At 39.2% G+C, this 26,769-nt stretch overlaps 1 protein-coding gene across 8 annotated transcripts in view; it reads left to right on the forward strand.

Moving 5' to 3' along the window:
- RARS2 (arginyl-tRNA synthetase 2, mitochondrial) overlaps window positions 1–26,769 on the forward strand; it is a 113,577-nt gene that overhangs the window by 23,487 nt on the left and 63,321 nt on the right. For all 8 annotated transcript variants that reach the window (XR_007470705.1, XR_007470704.1, XR_007470703.1 and 5 more), the window contains 3 exons: window positions 11,430–11,532; window positions 12,921–13,004; window positions 20,177–20,274. Coding sequence is in view for 3 of the 8 variants with exons in the window: in XM_004264837.3 (XP_004264885.2) it covers window positions 11,430–11,532; window positions 12,921–13,004; window positions 20,177–20,274 (285 nt within the window). In the remaining 5 variants the exon portion in view is untranslated. The remainder of the gene's footprint in view (window positions 1–11,429; window positions 11,533–12,920; window positions 13,005–20,176; window positions 20,275–26,769) is intronic.

The raw sequence follows: 26,769 nt of genomic DNA on the forward strand, positions 1-26,769 counted from the left end.
TAGCGTGCTCATCGCCAAAACTTCAGTTTCCATGTGTCATCATACAGTTGATCCCCTTCACCCATTTCACCCTCCACCCCGCCGCACCACCCCTTCCCCTCTGGTAACCACCACTCTCTCTCTGTAGCTGCATGTTTGGTTTGTTTACTTACTTTGTTTTTATTTCTTATACTCCACATATGAGTGAAATCATACGGTATTTGTCTTTCTTTGTCTGACTTATTTCATTTAGTGTAATACCCTCGAGGTCCATCCACATTGTCCCAGATGGCAAGATCTCATCTTTTTCTATGGCTGAGTAGTAGTCCATTGTTTATATATATACCACATCTCCATTTTAAAAATTTTTTATTGGAGTACAGTTGATTTACAGTGTTGTGTTAGTTTCAGATGTACAGCAAAGTAAATCTGTTATACATAAACATATATCCCCTCTTTTTTAGATTCTTTTCCCATATAGGCCATTACAGAGTATTGAGTAGAGTTCCCTGTGCTATACAGTAGGTCCTTATTAGTTACCTATTTTATATATAGTAGTGTGTATATGTCAATCCCAATCTTATCCCTCCCCCACCTTACCCCCTGGTAACCGTAAGTTTGTTCTCTACATCTGTAACTCCATTTCTGTTTTGTAGATAAGTTCATTTGTACCCTTTTTTTTTTAGATTCCACATATAAGCACTATCATACAATAGCTGTCTTTCTCTGACTTACTTTCACTTAGTATGATAATCTCTAGGTCCGTCCATGTTGCTGCAAATGACATTATTTTTTTTTATGGCTAAGTAGTATTCCATTGTATATATGTACCACATCTTTATCTATTCATTTATGGACGCTTAGGTTGTTTCCATGTGTTGGCTATTGTAAATAATGCTGCAGTAAACATAGGGGTGCTTATATCTTTCCAAATTAGTGCTTTCATATTCTTTTGATAAATACCCAGAAGTAGGATAGCTTTATCATATGGTGGTTCTATTAACTTTTTGCGGAATCTCCATAGTGGCTGCACCAATTTACATTCCCACCAACAGTGTATGAGGGTTCCCTTTTCTCCACATCCTTGCCAACGCTTATTTCTCACCTTTTTGACAGTACCTATTCTGATGTGAGGGGATATCTCATTATTGGTTTGATTTTCGTTTTCCTAATAATTAGTGATGCTGAGCATCTTTCCATGCGCCTGTTGTCTTGGCCCCTCTTTTGAATAAGATTTTCTTTACCTGCTTGCAGTTCCTTTGGGTAGCTCTACTTTAACAATCTGAAATACCAGGACTTTGGTTTATAGAAAATAAATATTGGGGAGGACCTCAATTTTTCTAGGCTACCAGTCTAAAATTCTGCATATTAAATTTGTTTACAACAAAGGAAAACCCTAGCTTTGCCTTCATAAACCCAGTTATTCTTTAGGGTATTAAAACAAAGCCTAACTGTTCTTGTTTTTTGGGTTTTTTTTTTTGGCTGTGTTGGGTCTTCATTGCTGCATGCAGGCTTTCTCTACTTGAAGTGAGCGGGGGCTGCTCTTCGTTGCAGTGTGCAGACTTCTCATTGCAGTGGCTTCTCTTGTTGCAGAGCACGGGCTTTAGGCATGTGAGCTTCAGTAGTTGTGGCTCACGGGCTCTAGAGCCCAGGCTCAGTAGTTGTGGTGCCAGGGCTTAGTTGCTTCACGGCACGTGGGATCTTCCCTGGCCAGGGATCAAACCCATGTCCCCTGCATTGGCAGGTGGATTCTTAACCAACTGCACCACCAGGGAAGTCAAAAGGCTAACTGTTCTATATTTCTAACTTGATTCTAAAACGCTATAACATGCCAGGAGAATTAAGAAATTTTATTTTTGTTAATTTGGTTTATTTAATGTGATATGAATCCATTTGCTCATGTCTCCTAATTCAGTTATACAGTTTTCCCTTGAACAACATGGGTTTAAACTGCATGGGTCCAGTTATACGTGGATTTTTTCACCTAGCCTGAACTATGGTACTACATGATCCATGGTTCGTTGAACCGTGGATACAGAACCGTGGATTTGGAAGGCTGACTAAAATTACACTGGAATTTTCAACTGCTCGGATGGTCAGTGCCCCTAACTCCCCCCCAGTTGTTTAAGGGTCAGCTGAATTTTTTTGTTTGTTTTTTGTCCACGACAGCAGAATCTTAGTTCCCTGACCAGGAATTGAACCCACACCCCCTGCAATGGACGTGCAGAGTCTTAGCCACTGGACTGCCAGGGAAGTCCCAGCTGTATTTTCAACTGTGGTGAAATTCCTGTTTAATACTGCTTGTAGTAGACAGAATTAGTAACTTTGTTACCAGCCAGTACTACTCAGATCTATGGATTTCAGACTGAAACCACAGCAACTTCTCAGAAGCAATAGGGAAGTAGCTATTGCTTTTTTTTTTTTCTTTTTTCTTTGCAGTACGCGAGCCTCTCACTGTTGTGGCCTCTCCTGTTGTGGAGCACAGGCTCCAGACGCACAGGCTCAGCGGCCATGGCTCACGGGCCTAGCCGCTCCACGGCATGTGGGATCTTCCCGGACCAGGGCACGAACCCATGTCCCCTGCATCGGCAGGCGGACTCTCAACCACTGTGCCACCAGGGAAGCCCAGTAGCTATTGCTTTTTAAACTTATTTTTTTAATTATAAACGATATGAAAGTAGAGGGAATAGTTTAGTGAGCCCCTATGTGCCCATCACTCACGATCATTAGCATGTGGCCAGTTTTGTGTTGTCTACACCCCTACCCACTCTCTTTCTTCACAGTGGACTATTTTGACAGCTGCTTTTCATAATCTAGAAGTTATGTCATTTTAAAGGGATTTTTTAAAATTAGTTTTTCTGTCATGAAAGCAAAACATAACTTTAAGGAAATTCAGGAAAATACAGAATAAGAAGAAAAAATCCCCAATACTCTTACTACATACAGTAAGACAACTGATGTTAGCAATTTGGTATCTCTTTTCTCTTTGAATATGTCTTTCAGCCTTAAAGTCATAGCTATAAAACAACTGTATGTATGATTTTGAACCCTTTCTCTTGGCATCATTTCTTTGAAACTACCACTTTTTAACAATGGCTTACTCTTAACGCTGCCCTGTTGATGGACATTTAGATTGTTTCAGTTCTGACTTTTTACATAGTTCAGATTCAAGAATTGCCTCTCCAGGATGTGGAAAAAAGGGAACCCTCCTACACTGTTGGTAGGAATGTAAATTGGTAAAGCCACTATGGAAAACAGTATGGAGATTTATTTAAAAAAAAAAAAAACACAAAAAACTCAATTCCACTCCTGGGCATATATCCGGAAAAGACAAAAACTCTAATTCGAAAAGATACATGCCCCCCAATGTTCATAGCAGCACTGTTTGCAATAGCCAAGACATGGAGGCAACCTAAGTGTCCATCAGCAGAGGAATGGATAAAGAAGATGGTGTGTGTGTGTGTGTGTGTGTGTGTGTGTGTGTGTGTGTGTGTGTGTGTGTGTGCGTGCGTGCACGCACATGCATGCATAATAGAATATTACTCGGCGATAAAAAAGAATGAAATATTGCCATTTGCAGCAACATGGATGGACCTAGAGATTACCATAGTAAGTGAAGTAAGTCAGAGAAAGGCAAATATCAAATGATATCATTTATATGTGGAATCTAAAAAAAATGATACAAATGAACTTATTTACAAAACAGACAGACTCACAGACACAGAAAACAAGCTTATGATTACCAAAGGGGAAGCAGGGGAGGGAGGGATAAATTAGGAGTTTGGGATCAACAGATACACGCTACCATATATAAAATAGATAACAACAAGGACTTACTGTATAGCACAGGGAACTATATTCAATATCTTGTAATAACCTATAGTGGAAAAGAATCTGAAAAAGAATATATATATATACACACACACGTGTGTGTGTGTGTAACTGAATCACTTTGCTGCACACCTGCAACTAACACAATATTGTAAATCAACTATACAGTACTTCAATTTTAAAAAAATTACTTCACTAAATAGACAAAGCAGAAGTTTTTTGTGGGTGTATAATTAAAATCTCCCAAAAGGGAAAACTGGGATCAAGTCTGGTTGATTACCCTTACCTCACTGAAGCATTTACTTCTCTATGGGTCCTTTCATACTAGCAAATAACCCAGCACAGAATTTGTTTTTTAAATATTCTTAGTTTAATAAATTGGTGTTAATCATTATTATTGGCCTAAAAGGATAATTTTTAAAATTTGTCCTTATACCAATGAACTACTTGAAAATATTTGATTTTATTGAGAATTTTTAAATTGAATTAGTTTATTATTTATGTCTCAAATAAAATTTTGGATACTTTGTACTATTAACTTTTTAAACCATCTATAGAAAATTGTGTGACCTGTTTGGGTTTTCCTGGATGTTTGAGAGCCATTCTGTAGGTTTATGGTCATATTAAACCTTTTATAAAGTATCCCACCAGGGAAGTATATTCAGTATCCTGAGATAAACCATAGTGGAAAAGAATATCAGAAAGAATGTATGTATATATGTATGTATGTGTAACTAAATCACTTTGCTGTACAGCAGAAATTAACACAACATTGTAAATCAACTGTACTTCAATTTAAAAAAAAGAAAGCATCTTAGCTATGTGTCAAATCATTATTTAGTCTTTGGTACATTCAAATCTTTATTTTCAATTAATATTGCTGTTATAGCTCTTATTTTAACTTTATATGGTTTTTATTTTTTTAATCTTTCTGTTATTCCCATTTTGTTAGGCTAATGTCTTCAGTTTCCCACATTATTGGCACAAATACTTGACTAAATTATCAGAGTTCTTTGGTAAGAATATATTCAAACCTTATATGAGTTTCCACAATTAAAGTTAATCTTTAGAAAATTGAATTGTTACGTAATCATTAGAGAATAGTCTTAGAAAAGGAACAGAATGGTTTGCCAACCAATCCAGTAAGTGAAGAACTACAGACAGAATAATTCCCCATGGCTTGGTACTGTATTAACATTTTTATTTAACATCAGAACTAGCATTATTTTACCAGAACTTAAGTAGGTTCCATTATCATCACCATTTTACTGTGCTACAAAAGAAATTAAGCAACAAGCCCAAGAGCACACAGACACTGATTAATAGTTGAATTTGGGTCTTCGGTTACACCTCAAATGTCGGTAGATGAGTTCGGGTTGATAAGTGTAATCCACGCTAGGCTGCTGGATAATGGATTAAGGCGCAGGAGAATCCTTCCCCCCCCCCCCCAGTTTTATTGAGATATAATTGAGATACAGCACTGTATGAGTTTAAGGTGTGCAGCATGGTGATTTGGCATACATATTGTCATGGAATGATGACCACAGTAAGTTTAGTGAACATCCATCATCTCCTATAGACAACATTAAAGAAATAGAGAAAAAAAATTTTTTCCTTGTGATAAAAACTCTCAGGATTTACTCTCTTAACATACAAGTGTTAATTATCTTTGTCATGTTGTACATTATATCCCTAGTACTTATTTATCTTATAACTGGAAGTTTGTACCTTTTGACTACCTTCATCTAATTCCCCCTCCCCTTAACCCCCACCTGTGGTAGCCACAAATCTGATCTCTTTTTCTAGGAGTCTGTTAGTTTGTTTGCTTGTTTGTTTCTGAAGTATAATTGACCTACAACACTGTTCATATTCTACAACATAGTGATTTCTGTACATTTCAAAATGATCACGTTAAGTCTAGTTGTCATTGGTCACCATGCAAGGGCATTGCATAATTATTGACTGTATTCCCCACACTGTACATTTCATACCTGTGACTCATTTATTTTGTAACTGAAAGTTTGTACCTTTTAATCTTCCTCATTCTCTCTTCCCCCTACACCCTTCCCCTCTGGCAACCACCTGTTTGTTCTCTGTATGTATGATTCTGTTTGGTTATGTTTGTTCATCTGTTTTGTTTTTTAGAGTCTGCAATTAAGTGAAATCATATAGTATTTGTCTTTCTCTGTCTGACTTATTTCACTTAGTAGAATACCATCTAGGTCCATCCATGTTGCTGCAAATGGCAAGACTGCATTCTTTTTATGGCTGAATAATATTCCAGTGTGTGGTGTGTGTGTGTGCACACACACACATACCACATCTTCTTTATTTGCTCATGTATTGATGGGCACTGAGGTTCCTTCCATAACTTGGCTATAGTAAATAATGCTGCAGTGAACATAGGGGTATACGTATCTTTTCAAATTAGTGTTTTCATTTTCTTTGGATAAATACCCAGACTTGGAATTCATAGGCTGTATGATAGCTTAGTTTTAATTTTTTGAGGAATCTCCATACTATTTTACATAGTAGCAGCACCAATTTACATTCCCAACAACAGTGCATGAGGGTTCCGTTTTCTCCACATCCTTCCCAACACTTATTATTTGTTGTCTTTTTGATAATAGCAATTCTGACAGGTAGGAATGATACCTCATTGTGATTTTGATCTGCATTTGCCTGAGGGTTAGTGATGTTGAGCAACTTTTCATGTGCCTGTTGGCCATCTGTATGTCTTCTTTGGAAAAATGTCAACCCTGGAACCCTGCCCATTTTTTAATTGGGTTTTTTGTTTATTTGATATTGAGTTGTATGAGTTCTTTGTATATTTTGGATATTGACCCCTTGTTGGATATACTGTTTGCAAATATCTTCTCCCATTCAGTAGGTGATTTGCATTTTGGTGATAGTTTCCTTTGCTGTGCAATAGCTTTTTAGATTGATTAGGTCCCATTGGTTTATTTTTGCTTTGCTTCCCTTGCCTGAGGAGACATATGCAAAAAAAAATATTAAGACCAGTGTCAAAGAATGTACTGCCTGGGCTTCCCTGGTGGCGCAGTGGTTGAGAGTCCGCCTGCTGATGCAGGGGACACAGGTTTGTGCCCCGGTCCGGGAGGATCCCACATGCCGCGGAGCGGCTGGGCCCGTGAGCCATGGCCGCTGAGCCTGCGTGTCCGGAGGCTGTGCTCCGCAACGGGAGAGGCCCCAACAGTGAGAGGCCCGCGTACTGCCAAAAAAAAAAAAGAATGTACTGCCTATGTTTTCCTCTACAAGTTTTATTGTTTCAGGTCTTACATTTAAGTCTTTAATCCATTTTGAATTTCTTTTTTGTGCATGGTGTGAGAGAGTAGTCCATTTTGATTCTCTTGCATGTAAATGTCCAGTTTCCCAGCACCATTTATTGAAGAGGCTGTCCTTTCTCGATTGTATATTCTTCCTCCTTTGTTGTAGATGAGTTGCCCATATAAATGTTGGTTTATTTCTGGGCTCTCTATTCTGTTCCATTGATCTATATGTCTGGTTTTTTGTTTGTTTTTTATTTATTTATTTTTGGCTGTGTTGGGTCTTTGTTGCTGCGTGCGGGCTTTCTCTGGTTGCGGTGAGCGGGGGCTACTCTTCGTTGCAGTGCGAGGGCTTCTCATTGCGGTGGCTTCTCATGTTGCGGAGCATGGGCTCTAGGCACATGGGCTTCAGTAGTTGTGGCTCGCGGGCTCTAGAGCACAGGCTCAGTAGTTGTGGTGCACGGGCTTAGTTGCTCTGCAGCATGTGGATCTTCCCGGACCAGGGCTCGAACCTGTATCCCCTGCATTGGCAGGCGGATTCTTAACCACTGCGCCACCAGGGGAGTCCCTATATGTCTGTTTTTGTGCCAGTACTATACTGTTTTGATTACTGTAGATTTGTAGCATAGTTTGAAATCAGGGAGTGTTATACTTCAGCTTGTTGTTCTTAAGATTATTTTGGCTATTCTGGGTCTTTTGTGTTTCCATACAAGTTTTGGAATTATTCTTTTTCTATGGAAAATGCCATTGATATTTTGATAAGGATTGCATTGAATCTGTAGATTGCCTTGGGTAGTATGGTCATTTTAACAATATTCTTCCATCCCATTAACATTTCTTTTAGAGCTGGTTTCATGGTGCTGAACTCTTAGCTTTTGCTTGTCTGTAAAAGTTTTGATCTCTCCTTCAAATCTGAATGAAAGCCTTGTTAGATACAGTATTCTTGGTTGTAGGGTTTTTTTTTTCCCTTTTGTTGCTGTAAATATATCATCCACTCCCTTCTTTTCAGCCCACAGAGTAGTAATTTCCACTGCTCTTCCAATTCACTGATCCATCCTCTGTATCATCTAGTCTACTATTAATTTCTTGTAGTGTATTTTTATTTCAGTTGTTGTATGCTTTAGCTCTGTTTGATTCTACTTTATATCTTCTATTTGTTTAAAACTTCTCCCTCTGTTCATCCATGTTCCCAAGCATCTTTGTGATCATTACCTTAAACTCTTTATTGGGTAGATTGCTTATCTCCACTTCACCCAGTTCTTCTTCTGGGGTTTTTATCTTGTTCCTTCATTTGGAATGTATTTCTCTGAGACCTCATTTTGTCTAATTCTGGTTTTATTTCTAGGTATTTGGTAGGTTGGTTACATTTCCTATTCTAGACAAGTGATCCTATGTAGAAAACTTCATATGGGTCCTAGCAGCACGCTCCCCTCTGGTCACTAGAGTCATGCTTTAGAGGTGTCCCCTATGTGGGCTTTTTGGGTCTCTCTATTGTGGCAGGCTGACTACTGTGGGCATGCAAGTAGGCCTGGCTCTTTTGTGGGTAGGACAGTGGATTGCCAGGCCCTGCCTTGTGTGAAGGCTGCCAGTCACTGGTAGGTGGGGCCAGATCCTGGTGCAGTGGAGCTCATGGCCAGGGGAGTCCAGGTCCTGGTGCCAGCCAATAGATGGCTGGGGCCTGGTCACCAGGCAACTGGCTATAGAGCCCCAGTGGGTCCTAGGGCTAGTGCTGACCCATTGGTGGGCAGAGCCAGGTCCTGGCATCTGTAGCTGCAAGGCCCTAGTGGTCCCAGTGTTGGTGTCAGCCCACTAGGGCTGGGCCAAGGCCCAGTAGGTTCCAGGGCTAGTGCCTGCTCACTGGTAGGAGGGCCAAGTCCCAGGGCAGCTGGTGGGGCTGTGTCCCTGCCCAGCTGGCTGCTTGGCCTGATGCGTCCAATTATTGGTGCTGACAGGCTGGTCAGGAGGGCTGGGTCCTGGTGTGGCTGGCTGTGTTGCCAGGGGAGTCCAGGGCCTGGTGCAGGCCAGCAGGTGGGGCAGGGCTGGGTCAGAAGGTGACTGGCTACAGAGCTGCAGGGGGTCCTGGGGCTAATGCTGGCCCTCTGGTGGGGAGCTAAGTCCTGGGGTGGCTGGCTGCAGGGCTCAGAGTCCCAGAGCTAGTGTTAGCTTGCTGACGGATAGGGCCATTGGTGTTGGGTGGTCCCGGGGCTGGTGGTGGCCTCCTGGTGGGCAGGGTCGATTCTTGACAGGGCTGGTGATGGCCCACTGGTGAGTGTGGTCATATCCTGACATGGCTGGCTGAGGTGCCCAAGCTATCCTGGAGGTGATGTCAGCGTTCTGTTGGGTGGGGATGTGTCCCAGTGGGTCCAGAGTCTAATGCTGGCCCACTAGTGGGCAAAGCTGTGTCTCTTGCTGCAGGGCCTAGGGAGTCGCAGGGCTGGTGTCCACCCCACTGGGTAAAGAGGGTCCTATGACCACCTCTGGCAGCTTGGGGGTCCCTGGGCTAGTGTCAGCCCACTGGTAGGTGGGGCCAAGTCCCTGGCCTGGGGTATCCCAGAGGTGGTGAGGACTGGCTGGTGCATGAAGCTGGGTCCCAGCACTAATAAGCTAGAGGGAGGGTTTCAAAATGGCACGTACCAGCACCAGTGTCCTGACGGGGTGAGCTCCCTAAATTGGCTGCTGTCAGCATCTCTGTCCCCAGGGTGAGCTCCATTTGCCTCCTGCTCTTTGGGAGGCTCTCCAAGATCTGCAGGTGGGTCTGACGCATGCTCCTTTCGAGTTATGCTTTTGCCCTGGTCTTAGAGCTTGTGAAATTTTGTGTGCACCCTTTAAGAGTGGAGTTTATATTTCCCACAGTCCTCTGGCTCTCCTGAAAGTAAGCCCCACCGGCTTTCAAAACCAAAATGCTGCAGGCTCATCTTCCCAGTGTAGACCCCCAGGCTGGGGTGCCCAGTGTGGGGCTTTGCTCCTTGGAGAAAACCTCTGTAATTGTAATTATCCTCCTATTTGTGGGTTTTGACTCTCCCACATCTCTGCCCCTTACTGTTTCATTGTGGTTCCTTCCTTAGTGGTAGGAGATAGTTTCTCCTAGTCTTCAGGTGGATTTCATGGATAGTTGCTCTGTAAATCGCTGCAATTTTGGTGTGCATGTGGAAGGAAGGAAGCTCGGGGTCTTCGATTCTGCCGCCCTGGTCACTTCTCAAGGCTCAGGAAAATTCTTAATGGTCATTATTGACTAGATTCTTTAATGTGATCAGAAGCCACACAGAATTTTTTAGTCATGTGCCTGAATTTCAAGAGTGGTAAGAAGGAAGTGATTTGTGCTCCTCTATTTTGCATTACAGATGGGCTAGCCAGATAATGGTTCAACCCACTTATCCTGCCCATAAAGTCTCATTCTCTAGTTCATTATTAAACATCAGAGGATGTTCAGTGTTGGTAATTATGTGGATGTTTGTATATTAATTAAAATTATTTTTACACCTAGAAGATTTCAAACTACAGAAAATTTATAGCAAATAATGTAATGAACACTCATGCTCACTTTCGAATATGTCAGGTCTTAATTTTTTTCCAAATTTTTGTTTTCAGAAATCAAACATTATAGATACCATTGAAGCCACCTGTATATACTTCTTTGATTCCACTCCCTACCATCCTTTCCTAGGGATAACTGCTCTTCTGAAGCAAACGATTGTTTTCACTAATTGGTTGCTTTGTGTTTCTTTCTTGGTTTCTTTGTTTTTGCATTGTTTCATCACCAGCCCAATGAAAAGAACAGCACTGTCTGCCTCCTTAAGGAACTACTCAGTGTTAAGAAGAATATTCTTCCTCTCATGTTGAAACTCAGATTACAACATTTTTTAAAAATTGTGCTTTGGTCATTTGAAGGTCAGTGAAGGGACTTGAATGAAGGAAGCTTGTGGAATAGTGGAAGAAGATTTGTACTGATAGAAGCAGTCAAGAGACTTGAGCTTTTTACTGAGTCTGCTTATTAGTTGCAGGAGGATTTTTAGGGGAGACGTTGAACTTGCCGGACATAATTTTTCACATCTATCAAATAAGGTGGTTGCTCTCCCTCTCCCACAGAGATATCATAAAGCTACAACTAGGTAAGGGAAGTGGAAGAGTTTTGTAAGGTGATGCAAGATAAAGTTCTAAATCAATACAAGGTGATGATAATTCTGATTGTTTTATATTTTGAAAGTGTAATTCCTTCTGATAAAATTGTGTCAATGTAGAGAACACAGAGTAATTAGTCTTTTTCGTTTGTTTGTTTGTTACACTAGTAATGTTTTTAAGGTAACAACCTTCTCCTGTTTCAATGTCTGTCTTTAGAGAAGTAGCTGACTTTCAGCTTTCTGTGGATTCTCTATTGGAAAACAACAATGACCATTCAAGACCAGATATTCAACTTCAAACCGTGAGACTGGCAGAGAAGGTACTTTAGCACTATTATCTCTTTTTGACATTATAATAAATGTAGTATTTCAAAGAAAAAACTACTCTGCAAGCTATCTCTGCAGGCTATCTCAGCCATAATAATGAATTTAATAGCGTTTTTTTCCAAGGCACCTTGAAAAGTATAATTTAAATTTATTTTAGCTGCATACTATAAGGTTAGGATGGTTTTTGAAATCAGGTATAAAACATTCCTCTTGAGCTGACATTCAAGTTATTGATTAACTACTTACAGGAAGACTGAAGTGTTAATTAAATTTACAGATTGAAGCTGGATGGACTTCTGAATTTAGGAGAACAAGCTTGATAAATTAGAGCAGTGGGTTGCAGTTTTAAAAATAAGTTTCTGGGAAGATGAACGTTAAAATATGAGAAGAAATGATTAGATGTAAATAGAATCATGATTGCAGAGAAGAAGTGGTTAGATGATTTAACAAACCTCTTCCATTTCTAATTGCTCTGATGGGTTCCGTATCTAAAAGAGGAATTGAAAGGATTGTGGTGAATGACCACATCTAAATTGTTAGCATAATACCTTCAGAAAAGCAGGTTTGGGGGAAGTTTTTTTTTTTAAATAAGGTTATTACATGTGACACAGAAGAGGGCATGGGCACACTGAAGAGTCCAAACAATGAAAGTCACTTTCATAGAAAAAAATGTTTAAAGAATGAATATGATAAAGGAGCTTTGGTAGCTAAGTAAATGTTTATTTGACCACAAAAATTACCCCAGATTTTTATCAGGAAGTATACCAGGAATAAAATTATCCTAATTACAAGATTTATTTCCTTCTTCTCCTGTGAGTTCTCAAAAATAAAGGCTAGTGGATCCTCAGTGACAGCAGGAATTTCTTCATGCTTCATGGGTGTCTCGGGTGCTTTGAACATCTAGTTGGTTAAAAATGTAAAGCGTATCCATTGAAGACCGAGCATTTAAATTATTTACATTTTATGTGTGTGTGTGAGTTGTTCTAGCGGATGCCCTGACAGAATGTCATGTTCTGTCACTCTCATGCAAGGCGGATGAAATAAAAAGAATTCATTGCATGTCAAGGTACCTAGGGTGGGGGTAAAGTGATGCTCCCTTTTTTCCACGTTAGAAAGAGAATTTGAAGTGAGAGAATGGGAAGGTGGAAGAGAGAGACTTCGAATACAGAGTAGCATTCTAGCCCGGAAAAGAAGAAAACGTGTAAATGCAAATAAAATGACAGAACTGGGGAGATGGGCTAAAGCCGAGGTCCAGACACAATGACTGTGAGAGAGGACCCACCTGCTGCCCTTGGGAGTCAATCTGATAGGATCAGAGCTACAAAGCTCATTAAGCCTATTTCATAACATGTCTGTTTTACTTGATTTGTTATCTTTTCAGCTGAAATGTGACACAGTGGTGAGTGAAATCAGCACTGGTCCAGGGACTGTAAATTTCAAAATAAACAGAGAACTATTAACAAAGGTAAGAATGGGTTATGTTGCAGCTGTTGCACCTTCACTCATTCCCTCTACTTCAGCTACAGTGGTTTCCCTCCAGTTCTTAAAACTTACCGTACCTCCTCTTGCCTTAGAATCTTTGCACATTCTGATCCCTCTGCCTGGAGTGCCACCCCAAGTTAAATCTGCTTATCCTACAGATCTTGAGGTTCCCTAGCAGTGCCTTTCTGACCCCTTCATTCATATACGCTCATAACACTGTATATGTCTCCTTTGCAAAACTTATTGTAGTTGCTATCTTACATCTTTTTTCTATAACTTTATTTTTTAATTAATTTTTTATTTATTCTTTTTTTTTTTTTTCCTGGCTGTGCCGCGCAGCAAGCAGGATCTTAATTCCCTGACCAAGGATCAAACCTGTGCCCCCTGCAGTGGAAGTGCAGAACTCTAACCACTAGACCGCCAGGGAATTCCCAATTTGATTAATGCCTATTGCTCTTTAAACTCTAATTTCCATTAGGACTTATAGCATCTGTTTTTCTCACATCCCCGTTTCCTAGCACAGTGCCAGGCATGCAGTAGGTGCGAGATAACTATTGTTAAATGAATTAATGGACTCCATATTGAATACAAGAAAAGTACTGCTGGTTTCACTCTCTGGTAGCCTGTAATCTGTTGGAAGCATAAGATTTATATAAGAAACCATAAGACAGTTCTTTTAATAAAACAATAAATTTTTTTTTAAAAAGTGATATAATAAGCATAAGAAACATCAGATATGGTAAAAGCTGGATGACCTGAAGGAGTTGGGGAAACCTCATAGAGGAATTGGGTCTCCCTTGAGTGAGCCCATGGAGGACAAGTAATCCTGGATATGAGACCATTTGTTCAGTTTTATCTCAGTTGAACTTTAAAATTTATCATAATGCATGGTTTGGTCTATTAATTTAAAAAAAGAAATACACACCAGTGTTGGATTGGTCAGACTTAGTATATGCTATGGTCTTGAATTGAAAATAACTGTAAAACCAAAATTTCTAATAATATAGTTTCTTCCCAAGGTTACATAGTTTACAGACATTTACCATCAGCCTTATAATTCTTCTGAAGGAGAGTTAGTGTTTCATGCTTGTCTCTAGATCTTTGAACTCTTTTATCTTTTTTTCACTGTTAGTTCAAGACAAACTTGTTAAACCAAAATCCGTCACAAGGACAAGAAAAATTTGTTATGAGCTTTTTAAAAAGCGTCTACAACTTGTTGGGCTCTTGATAGCATTTCGTGTCAACTTAGCAAACCAGTGAATCTAATGTACCATTTTTAAATAAGTGACTCTTTCCTCCTCCAGTTGCTGTCTCAGTGTTTATGGAAGGAGAAATGGAACTTGCCAACATGCCTTCCAAACTTTAGGCCATTTGATAGGCAATTTTACTATGGGAAAATGTGCTACGGTAGATGAAGTTTGCCTTTATAGCCAGCTTAGCTGAAAGAAATATAGTTTATATTTCGAGGCAAGGCATAGTTAATAATTTAAAATTTCAATGGCCATGAATTTTCATGCTTTATTACAATTAATTAACTAGGAGATTTTATCTGTTTAAGGATGCCCACTAGCTCACTTATTAAATATATTCCCAAATCCTTCTCAATTGACAACGGAGGGAAAGAGTTAGGGCTTTGAGGTCCAGCTACTGTTTTTCACATGGAAACCCTCCCTTCCTTGTAGCTCTGAGGATCTGGATATTAGTGTGACTTTCTTTAAAGGAACAAGCAGAATGCTTACAGTAGCCTGCTCAGTGTCACAGTAAAGATACATCCTAGAGCAGTGAACACCCATAGTCTGAAAAAGGGAGTATTGAATGTACCTGTGTTACAATTTTTTAATAATAATTCTTATCTGCTCAAAGCCTAATTTCTTCTACACGTGGCTCCATTATTTTCAGGCCTTAAACAATGTTCATTTGCATGTCTGAAGTTTTCAGATCATATCAAGAAAATTCAATCCTTCTTAGGACCTTTATAAAACTTTTTTTTCCATGTTAAAGTTATTGAGATTCACATGTAGCCAATGATCTATGTCCAAAACTTACTCCTCAAGCAGAGAATTATGAATTTGTATCATTGTTTCCACATGTACAAACTTAGCCTTGCATAAAATGTATCTGTTCTTGCATTGCAATTGAATTACTAGCACTGGCAGCAGAGATGATTAAATGTTAGCTTAGGTTTGGATCACTAATAATGGCTTATAATGTCTTCATATAAATCATCATCAAAGGTAGGAGGCTAAAATGTAAAATTAAATGTAGTAGGAACTGCCAAATCTCTGAGACTAGATAATACATTTTTCAAAGCTAGAAGAACTTATCATTGTGAAGAACTATCACTTTGGTACCAGACTTCTACCTGGCAGTAGTCTATAGACGACTTTCAGAAGAAACTAACTTTGAATAATAGTTAATTCAGTTTATGGGGAGAAAAAAGAGAAAATATGAGTTTCACCAAATAGGAAAAAGGCAAGCAAAATCCTGTTTTTTAGGTGTGCCTTAGAAATATACCGTGGATAATACAATTTCTTATTTCGCATGCACACATGCATTTTTATTTGCTGAATTCAACTGTGCATGCTCTAACAAAACTTAAGGGGAAAAAAAGAGATACTGATTTAAGTGGCTCTAACTCTGCTCATGATTTCACTAATTGAGTTTATGTCAATAGGCAGTGGATGCATTCAAGTCATGGGTAGTGTCAATTAGCTGAACACATGGAAAGGATTAATGATTAAGCACTTTTCAGCTATTGACTAAGGAACTGACCAGTCAAGTAGTGGTAACTTCCTTAGAAGTTCTTTTGAGAGCTGTCAAATGCTGACCAGGGACTTCCCTGGTGGCGCAGTGGTTAAGAATCCGCCTGCCAATGCAGGGGACACGGGTTCGAGCCCTGGTCCCGGAAGATCCCACATGCCACGGAGCAGCTAAGCCCATGCACCACAACTACTGAGCCTGTGCTCTAGAGCCTGTGAGCCACAACTACTGAAGCCCACATGGCCTAGAGCCTGTGCTCCGCAACAAGAGAAGCTACCGCAATGAGAAGCCCGTGCACTGCAACAAAGAGTAGCCCCCACTCGCCACAACTAGAGAAAGCCTGTGCACAGCACTGAAGACCCAACGCAGCCAAAGATAAATATATAAAATAAATTAAAAATATGTATTGACCAATAAAGAATTAGATAAAATGACAGAATCATCCACAGAAAATATAATGGTGGTGGATAAACAGAAAGCACCCGCCTATTGGAATATTTGTTAATTTGCTAAAGCATTCCAAAAAGTTAAACCTTTGAAAGATTTAATTTCTGGTTATAGATTCTTTTTGAACCTACATTTACATTACTGAGTACCTCTTACCGTTAAACATACATATTGGTGAATAGATGGGCCTCTAACTTACTCTATTAAAATATCAGAGAACTTTACTAGCTCACTGACCTTCTTCTTTGTGCCTACTAATTCAATAAACTTCCTGCTTATTATTTGCCAGGAACTGCATTACTGAAATCTGAAGACAAAGTGGCATGTATCTTGCCCTCAAGGAGCTTATGATCTAAAAAAGCAAAGCGTAAAAAATATTACAGTGTAATGTGTGATGGCTAGACAGTGGGATGAATCATATAATGAGGGCATGTATAAGATGCAGTCCTGGTGTAAAGAAAGGTACATGTAAATTTTTTTTTTCCCTACTCCCTCAAAGTAAATCTGTCTCAAGGAGACGGGAGATAACCTTGAATTGGGGTGAAGATAAAGAATATACTTGGGAGATACAAGGGCAGACATTCCAGGCAGAGGGGACAGTTTGGGACAGTACAGTCAAAAACATGGCATTGTCTGGAAATCAGGAGGTGACTGAGTATGATTTGCACATAGGATGGCATGGGGGAGGATATGAAATTACACAGTATGAAAGACCTTACATGCTCTGCATAAGAGTTTCAGCTTTTTCTTCTGTCATTATTTTCCATGGTGTGTTATGTGTACCACAGGTGGCACACATGATTTTTTGGTATTTCTTACACTTATGAAATATATTTCATTTTAATAGTTATATGTCATCAAAAAAACTAACACTTATAGCTTGTGATTTTTATGGATATTACAATGTGCCTTTCAACAAATCAATTTCCTCAAAATTAAAAGTAAAAATGATATGCATGTAAAGTAAAAACCCAGAAACTGGGAAAATCTCTTAAGTGGTAGGGAATCATTGAAGGCTTTAAACAGAACATAGACCTGATTAAATATGTATATTATATAAGAAGATAGTTAGGTGCTATTGTTTTGTTGTAGTTGTTTTTGTAGCGGTGTAGCTGACAGATGATGACAGTCTAAACCAGGGCAGAGGGGAAAATTATAATATTTGGGAGACAGCACTCACAGGGTTTGGTGATTAACAGGTGGTTAGTTCTGGAGGTTGAGGGAAAAGGGTAGATCTTAGGAACTCCTCCTAGGTTTCTGACTTGGTTAGCTGGGGGGTTCAGAGTGAAATTCGTGGAAATGAAGAACGTTGAAGGAAGAGGAGTATATTCTGTTTGAAGTGCCTGAGAGAGATGTTTAATCCTGAGTTGACTGTATCAATCTGTAGCACAAGATTCTGGTAGGTAAGTAGTAAAGTCTTAGGACTTTACACCTAGGAGAAGTGTAAAGTAAGGAGCTAGAAGCAAGAAAGGAGCACAGGGTAGGGAGTGGGGGCAGGCAGTGGAAGAGGGGTCTTCAAAGGAAATAAAGGAAGGCAAAATTCAGTAGAATGATGTCACTACAACCAAGGAAGCTGGGTAGTTGCAAGGAGAAGGGAATAGTAATCAGCTAAAATGATGCTTGAAAGGTAGTTACCCCGGGGGAAAGCAGGAAGGGACCAGGATTAGGGCAGATGAACAAAAGGGACTCTAGACTTCAGCCTTATCTTAATTTGTTTAATTTTATGAAAAGAATGTATTCATAAAAGTAATGTATTAAACATGATTTAAGTGTTCAATTGGGTTTGGCATTTAGAATACTGATTTTGAGAGCACTTTCAGTGAAATGGTAGAGAAAAAAGCTAGCTAGTTAGCAGGTGGGTCGAATTGTCAGTGAATGGTTTGGAAGTGGAGCATGTAAGATCGTCTTTTATTAAAGTTGCTTTTTTTTTGTTTATGCCGGCGAAATCAATGAACCAAGGGTCATTTGTTAAAGAGAATTCTAACTTTCCGCTGTTAACCTTTTGTGGAGTCTACCATCTGTTACATAAAAAGGGATAGAAAGTCAAAAGGATGGGTACGCCTTAACCTTTGAATAATCTGAGTATGAATTACCTCTCATTTACATTTACCGTCCCACTTGCAATCTTCTTGTGACCCATGTTCTTGGAGTAACAAACATTTAATGGGTCCCTCATGTAGGACAGGCACTATTGTACTTGATGTCTGTATATTAGTCCTTTCTCTGTATGTCCTAATGCACAGTGTCAGTGAAGAGAATATTTTCTTTGTCCTTGGGCAAATACACACTTAGTTCTTTCATCTATTAAATGGAAAGTGTTGCGCATTTTAAGATTGTGAGGCTTAAAAGATAACAAAGAAGCATCTAGACTTGAGCCTGGCACTCTATAGATGCTTCTTAAAAGTGTTGCTTTGTTGCCTCCTACTACCTTCTCTGCTTTTCCATTAAGTGACTGTCTTTTTTTTTTTTTAATTATTTATTTATGTCTTTGGTTGTGTTGGGTCTTCGTTGCTGTATGCAGGCTTTCTCTAGTTGCGTTGTTGCAGTGCGTGAGCTTCTCATTGTAGTGGCTTCTCTTGTTGCGGAGCACGGGCTCCACACGCACGGGCTCAGTAGTTGTGGCGCACGAGCTTAGTTGCTCCGCAGTATGTGGGATCTTCCTGGACCAGGGATCAAACCCATGTCCCCTGAACTGGCACAGGGATTCTTAACCACTGTGCCACCAGGGAAGTCCCAAAGTGACTGTCTTAACCAGCTCTTATGATAGTAGAATCCTTCATGTCATAAACTACATTTTTAGGACTTCAAATACTGTGTGTGAAGCAAATATCAGTATGAGTAAATCAAAACCTATCAGTAATTTCAAAATCCTACAGCAAAAAGTAAATACATAAATAAGTGCATCATCATTGTTAGCAAAAAATAAAGTATGAATTTTGTGAACCATACAGTAATTCTATGTTATTTAACCTGGAATATGTTTTGGCAGTTTCTGTGATATCTCCTTGCTTTTTACTTATGTAGCCAAGAGGAACTTAAATTATAAATTTTTATTTATTTTCTACCATTACTGTGATCATTAGTATCACAAAAGTAGCAGCACCATGCAGAGTTAACACATAAGCTGTGGAGTGAACAAAGTTTTTGCAGTATGACCTTGGGAAAGTTACTTAACCAGTCTGAGCTTCTGTTTCCTCATTTGTAAAAATATACTCATCTCTTAGGGTTGTTGTGAGAATTAATACATATAATAGATATAAAATGTTTAGTACAGTGCCTGGCACATAATATGCATTTGATAAATATTAGATGCTGGGCCTTCCCTGGTGGCGCAGTGGTTGAGAATCTGCCTGCCAATGCAGGGGACACGGATTCGAGCCCTGGTCTGGGAGGATCCCACATGCCGCGGAGCAACTAGGCCCGTGAACCACAACTACTGAGCCTGCGCGTCTGGAGCTTGTGCTCCGCAACAAGAGAGGCTGCGATAGTGAGAGGCCCACGCACTGCGATGAAGAGTGGCCCCCACTTGCCACAACTAGAGAAAGCCCTCGCACAGAAACGAAGACCCAACACAGCCCAAAAAAAAAAAAGAAAATATATTAGATGCTGCTTCTGGTTTTGTTGTTTCTATTTGCTGTGGGACTTTTGGCAATTACCTCTCTAAGCTTCAGTTTCTTCATCTGTAAAGTATCTACATCATTCGCTACTATAAGGATGAATAGACATGATGTATAAAAGGGCAAAGAGGCCCCGTAGATGTTAACTTGTGTTATGACTGCTCTGACTAGCATTAGTGATAGAAGAAGGTGGTACTGCTAACAATACTATAAAATTCTCAGTTCCATAAATTAGAATGTGAAAATTAGCAATAGTTAGTTCTCAGTAACAAAATAATTAAGAAAATTGCACATTTTTTCTTCATTAAGTCCCATACCTTTTACTTTTCAGACAGTACTACAAGAAGTGATTGAAGATGGCTCAAAATATGGATTAAAAAGTGAACTTTTTTCTGGCCTTCCCCAGAAGAAGATCGTGGTTGAGTTCAGGTGAGTGCCTACCCATCATACGTGTTGGTTAATCAACTGGCTGGGCAGATGAGTGTTTTACTGTTTTCATCTGGGATCTCAGAGAATTACACATGGAAAAATTAAAAATTAGTTAGATTATATTATTTCCTTAAAATCACAGTGAGTTGATCATTAAACCATGAATAAAAATTTTGAACTTTAATCAAAGTACCTACTGATTATTATGTTTCTTTTTTAATTATGTATTAACAGTTTTGTGGTTTTTTTTTTTTTGGAAGACCTCGTTCTTCCTTTTAGTAGACTCCTAAAGCACAGATAATGGTTACTATCATATTAAGAATTTCAGAGTAATGTGATTATCAGAGAACAAGCTTAGTTGTGTTTATAATGTATGTATATATATTTTTAGCTTTATTGAGGTATAATTGACAAATAAAATTGTAAGATAAAGTGTACAACATGATGATTTGATATGTGTATACATTGTGAGAGGATTTCCCCCTTTGAGTTAGTAAATACATCTATCACCTCACATATTTACTTTTTGTGTATGTGTGTGAGAACATTTGTTCTGCTTGCTTAGCAAATTTCAATTATACAATACAGGGTTATCAACCATAGTCACTTTGTTATACATTAGGTCCTCAGAACTTATTCGTCTTATAGCTGAACGTTTGCACCCTTTTACCAACCTCTCCTTATTTCCCCCAGCCTCCAGCCCCAGACAAGCACTTCTCCAGTCTCTGTTTCTGGGAGTTTGACTTTTTAGTCTTTAGATCCCACATATAAGTGATACCATGCAGTATTTGTCTTTCTCTGTCTGGCTCATTTTACTTAGCTTAATGCCCTACAGTTTCATCCATGTTGTTGCAAATGACAGAATTTCCTTCATTTTTAAGGCTGAATAATATTCCATTATGTATACATACTACATTTTCTTTATCCATTCATCTACTGATGGACACTTAGGTTGTTTCCATACCTTGGCTATTGTGAATAATGCTGCAGTGAACATGGGAGTACAGATTTCTCTTCAAGATAATTTGTTTCCTTTGGATATATACCCAGAAGTGGGATTGCTGGATCATGGAAAAGATTGTTTTTAAATGACTGGTTTTTATACTCAAATTATCCCAAATTAGGCTCCTTTATTCTCTTTGCATGTCCCCTTAAGCCTTGCTGTACTTTTCTTTTTGGCATAAGATGTTCCAACCTTACTCAGACCTGGAATTGTCCATGTCCCCCAAGAAGTCCTGGTTACTTTTTGTGAGGGAGGTATTTAGAAGCCAAGTTCTGGACTGTAGGAGTGCTTATTACTACCAGAACTCAATTTTTACTGATGTTACCAATTGGAATCCAACATCACAAGGTCTATTACATGTAATGCGTATTATTTAAAATTACCAGAGAAATAGCCTGATGTTTTAATGTGCCTCTAAATAGTCTTCATGATAACTTTCTTATATGCCATCAACAAAACCATCTAATCTATGACTTGCTTTTAGGTAACCAAAAAAGAAGAGGGGTCACCTTCAGGGTACAGCTGACAGGATGACAGCTCTTGAACATTGTTAGAGATATTATATTTGCCTTCCTAACAGCCAAGGAAGAGCTTCGATGAGCTGTTTTCCCACTTAGAAAGATAGAACTTGCTAGAGCCTTTGTCTTAAGTATATGTTTTTGTGGAAGATTTTTAAAAATTGACATGGCAGATATTATTTCAAGTTTTCTAACTCATTATTATAATTTATGATGATAACTTAGTTAAACTTAGTTATGATTAGTAATCAGAGGTGAATGGGTTTTATGGATTCCACATTTGTACTGTCTCTGCCGCTCAGTCATGTTCTTAGAAAAAGCAGACCCTCTAAGACTGGGTAAACTCATCTGTTTATGATAAGGACTGATTGTTGAGTAAGCTAACCATTTTATGGAACAGATATATATTATGAATAAATCTTATGCTACCGATGCGCTCCAATCAAGATATTTAAAGTTTAGTGTAAACGTTGTTGCATCAAAAGAACAGAGAGGGACTTCTGCAGTCATCCTCACCCCAGAGAGGAACTACACTAAGGCCATCCCCCAAGGAAAGTTGCCGTCATTTCAGTCATCTCTTACATAACAAGCCACTACAAAACTTGATACAGGGATTGGCAAACTTTAGCCCATGGGCAAAATCCAGCCTGCCATGGTTTTGTAAATAAAGTTTTATTGGAATACAGGCTTGCACATTCATTTACATATTGTCACAGTGGCTACTTTCATACTCTAATGGCAGTTGAGTACAGTAGAATTGAATAATTGAGATAGAGACCAGATGGCCTAAAATATTTACTATCTGGCTCTTCAAGAAAAAGTTTGCCACACTCCTGATTAGTGTCTTAAAACAACAACCACTTTAATGTTCATGACTCTGTAGACCAGGAAATCAGGGAGGACATAGCCTAATGATTCTTTTACTTGCCTGTGGTCACTTATGCAACTCTGGTCATCTAGACATTATACTAGGGCTAGAAATCCGGGTGGCTCATTTACTTGTCTGGCATCTCACCTGAGGGCTGGCCAGGCATCTCTCTCTCTGCATTCTCCAACAGAATAGCCAGACCTCTTTACAGAGGTGCTCAGGGCTCCAAGATAGTAAAATATCTGGTTTTGTAACAGGCACATCATCACTTCTGTCACTGTCAGCTGGTCAAAGCAAGTCACAAGATCATCCCTGATTCAGAGCAAGGGAGTAGATTACATCTCTTAATGGAGAGTGGCAAAGAGTTTGTAGCCACCTTTAATTCTTTTCATTCATGTCTTTACAGTGATGCCCACCTTTAATTCTTTTCATTCATGTCTTTACAGTGATGCAGGACACATACCCTTCTCTGGGGAGGTACTTCAGTACTTGTACACTCCTTGCTCTTACCTAACCAACAGCAAAGGAAAATCAGTAGCAAAGTAGAATAATACCTGTTACTACACATTCACCCTTGAAATAGTGCCATCACAAGTTTCTTGAAACGTGAACACGTGAAAAGTTGCCACCAGTGCTCACTTTTAATGCCTTCTTCTCAACGTCACTTCCCCTTCACCATCCCTTCTCCCCAGCCAAGCTCAAAACCTTAGTCTTTCTTGCTCACTGATTCTTTGGCTTTTCTCCAAAGTTTGTGTTTCCCATATAATGCTCTTTTTTGTTTATGCTTATGTCTAAAAATAACATGTTCTATTTGAGTTGTAGTCTATAGGCTTTTTGAAGGGCAGTTTATTTGCTTATGTATTTGCCTCTCTCAACGTTTTTCTAAAGCAGTTAAGGATAGCTGGAACTTAAATGAGCATCTGAATGCTGATGAAAGCAGAGTCCATTTCCCAGCAGCCATCTTTGCTCTCTGTTATTTTTCATCTGGCATTGCTGTGGGACCATAGCTGCTTTCTCCCTTAGAAGTTTTCCAATTGCTGTGGCGCTTATCATTGTGGTTTCAAAGTAGAGACAAACAGGTAGAGGAGAGGGTAAAAACTGATAGAAAACATTGTTCTTGAATTTGTCCTGAAAATGAGAGAGGTGGGAGGAGAGAATTTCTTTAACTACATAGTTTCTCTAATAGACTAGGCAACTTTCCCCTCAAAGCAAGAGATAGAATCACTGTGTTCAAGAAACTTGCCCCTTATATTGAGATGATGATGGTGATGATAGGTCAAGGAACCTGCTCATAGTCACAGAGCTAACGCCGAATCCTGTATCCTTAACCTTTCCTGCCTCCCTGATATATTGATATGTGGTTGGTTTCCCTATATTTTGTCTGATCCAGGAGCAGTGTGATAAAGTGCCAGCGTAGATGACTGTCCCCGCTGGGCTTGGGCTCCACGTGGTAGGTAGAGTAAGAATTGAAGCTAACTACTGTTGCCTCTCTCCTCTCTACAGAGTCAGCCTTTCCTATTTTGTTCAAATCAAATCTGCAGGAGCACAGTCAGCAGTGGTAGCCTTACCTCTTCTTTCGTCAACACAATCTTCCCCACTCCCTGCTGTTCCCCAGTGTGAAGTGTTCTCAAAAAACAAATTGAGGACCTCTGGTAATATGGAAGTCCAGGAGATCAGGGTACCAATTTTCACTTAGTAACTGATTCAGTCATCTTGGATGGGACAGTTTATTTCTCTAGTCTCTTTTCTTGTATGGAAAATAAGAGTAATATTATCTCTTTTCTTACAAGATTGAGGAAATTACATGAAAGATTTTTTTTTAATTTCCAGTAAAGTGTCCAAATTGTATTCATAGTAGTTACTTTGATTGCCAAAGGAATTGAATTTGTATTTTCTGTATCATTGTATTCCCTTCTGAGCAGGAATGTAGAGAATGGCAAATTGATGATTTCAAGGGAGGTTTTGTGAAGCCCTAGATAGACTCAGTTCTTCTAATTCTAAAGAAAAAGTACAAAAGCTATGGCCAACAGGCACATGAAAAGATGCTCAGCATGGGGGGCTTCCCTGATGGCACAGCAGTTAAGAATCCGCCTGCCAATACAGGGGACATGGGTTCGAGCCCTGGTCCTGGAAGATCCCACGTGCCACAGAGCAACTAAGCCCGTGTGCCACAACTACTGAGCCTGCGCTCTAGAGCCCGCGAGCCACAACTACTGAGCCTGAGAGCCACAACTACTGAAGCCCGCGTGCCTAGAGCCCGTGCTCTGCAACAAGAGAAGCCACTGCAGTGAGAAGCCCGCACACAGCAATGAAGAGTAGCCCCCGCTCGCCACAACTAGAGAAAGCCCATGCACAGCAACAAAGACCCAATGCAGACATAAATAAATAAATAAATTTATTTTTTAAAAAAAAGCTCAACATGGCTAATCATCAGAGAAATGCAAATCAAAACCACAGGGAGATATCACCTCACACCTCAGAACAGGTATCATCAAAAAGACCACAAATAACAAATGTTGGCAAAAATGTGAGAAAAGGGAAACCTCGTGCACTGTTGGTGAGAATGTAAATTGATGCAGCCACTGTGGAAAACAGTATGGAGGTTCCTCAAAAAGCTAAAAATGGAGCTACCATATGATCCAGCAAGATCACTCCTGGGTATACATCTGAAGAAAATAAAAACACTAATTCGAAAAGATACATGCACCCCAATGTTCATAGCAGCATTATTGAACTAGGCAAGGTATGGAAGTAGGCAAGATATGGAAGCAGCCTAAGTATTATCAACAGATGACTGGATAAAGAAGACACACGTGTGTGCGCACACACACAATGGAATACTACTCAGCCATAAAAAGAATGAAATTTTGCCATTTACAGCAACATGGATGGACTTGGAGGGCATTGTGTTAAGTGAAATAAGTCAGACAGAAAAAGACAAATACTGTATGTTATTATTTATATGTGGAACCTAAAACATAGACTAATGAATATAACAAAAAAGAAACAGACTCACAGATACAGAGCACAAACTTGTGGTTACCAGTGGGGAGAGGGAAGTGGGGAGGGGCAAGGTAGAGGTAGGGGAGTAAGACGTACAAACTATGATGGATAAAATAAGCTACAAGGATATATTGTACAGCACAGGGACTATAGCCAACATTTTATAATAACTATAAATGGAGTATAATGTTTCAAAGTTGTGATTCACTGTTGTATGCCTGGAACTTCTATAATGTAAATCAACTATACTCAGTTTTTTAAAACAATGCAAAAGCTATGAGAAAGCTTTTTTATTATTATTAGACAGATAATATAAATACCTAGTTTTTAAAAATTCAAAGATTACAGACGGGTATTCAGTAAGAAGGATGTGTACTCCCTAACCTAGTTTCCCAGTTCTCTCCATACGGACATTCACCAATACCAGTTTCTTGCTTACCCGCCTAGAGATATTCTTTGCATTTGTAAACAGATCACACACATTATATGCTGTTCTTTACCTTGCTTTTTTCTTTAAACAATGTAGCTTACATTCCTCTAATATCAGTACATCCAGGGCTGGCTTATTTTTATTGTTTCGTAGTATTCTGTTGTCTGGAGATTTTTTTAATCAGCTTTATTGAGGTATAATTACATACAGTACAATACAGTTCACCATATTTCAACATGTAATTTGATGAGTTTTGTCAAAGATGTCCAGGTCTCATCACCACCACTGCGATTAGGATATCTAACAGTTTCTCTGTCTTTTTTTTTTTTAACCTTCATCTGTATTACTCTCTTTTATTCTGCTTACTTTGGATTTGGTTTGAGCCTCCCTTTCTAGTTTCTTATAGGAGCGCCTTAGGTCATTGATTTGAAACCTTTCTTCTTTTCTAATATAAACATTTCATGGTATAGATTGTTCTGCTTTAGCTACATCTCCCGAATTTGCTAGTAAGGCAGTTCTAAGAGTCACCCTGTTGGCTGACGTTCTCATAGGGATCACAGTCCTTCACTGTCCTGTTGTTTAGTTTCATAAAACCAGTGTTTTATATATCTTTCTTGTTTGCTGGTTGTTTTAACCCTATTGAAGAACATTTGCTTTCTTTCTAAATAATGAT

The sequence above is a fragment of the Orcinus orca genome, chromosome 12 (assembly GCF_937001465.1).
Source record: "Orcinus orca chromosome 12, mOrcOrc1.1, whole genome shotgun sequence".
In the NCBI taxonomy this organism is placed as follows: domain Eukaryota; kingdom Metazoa; phylum Chordata; class Mammalia; order Artiodactyla; family Delphinidae; genus Orcinus; species Orcinus orca.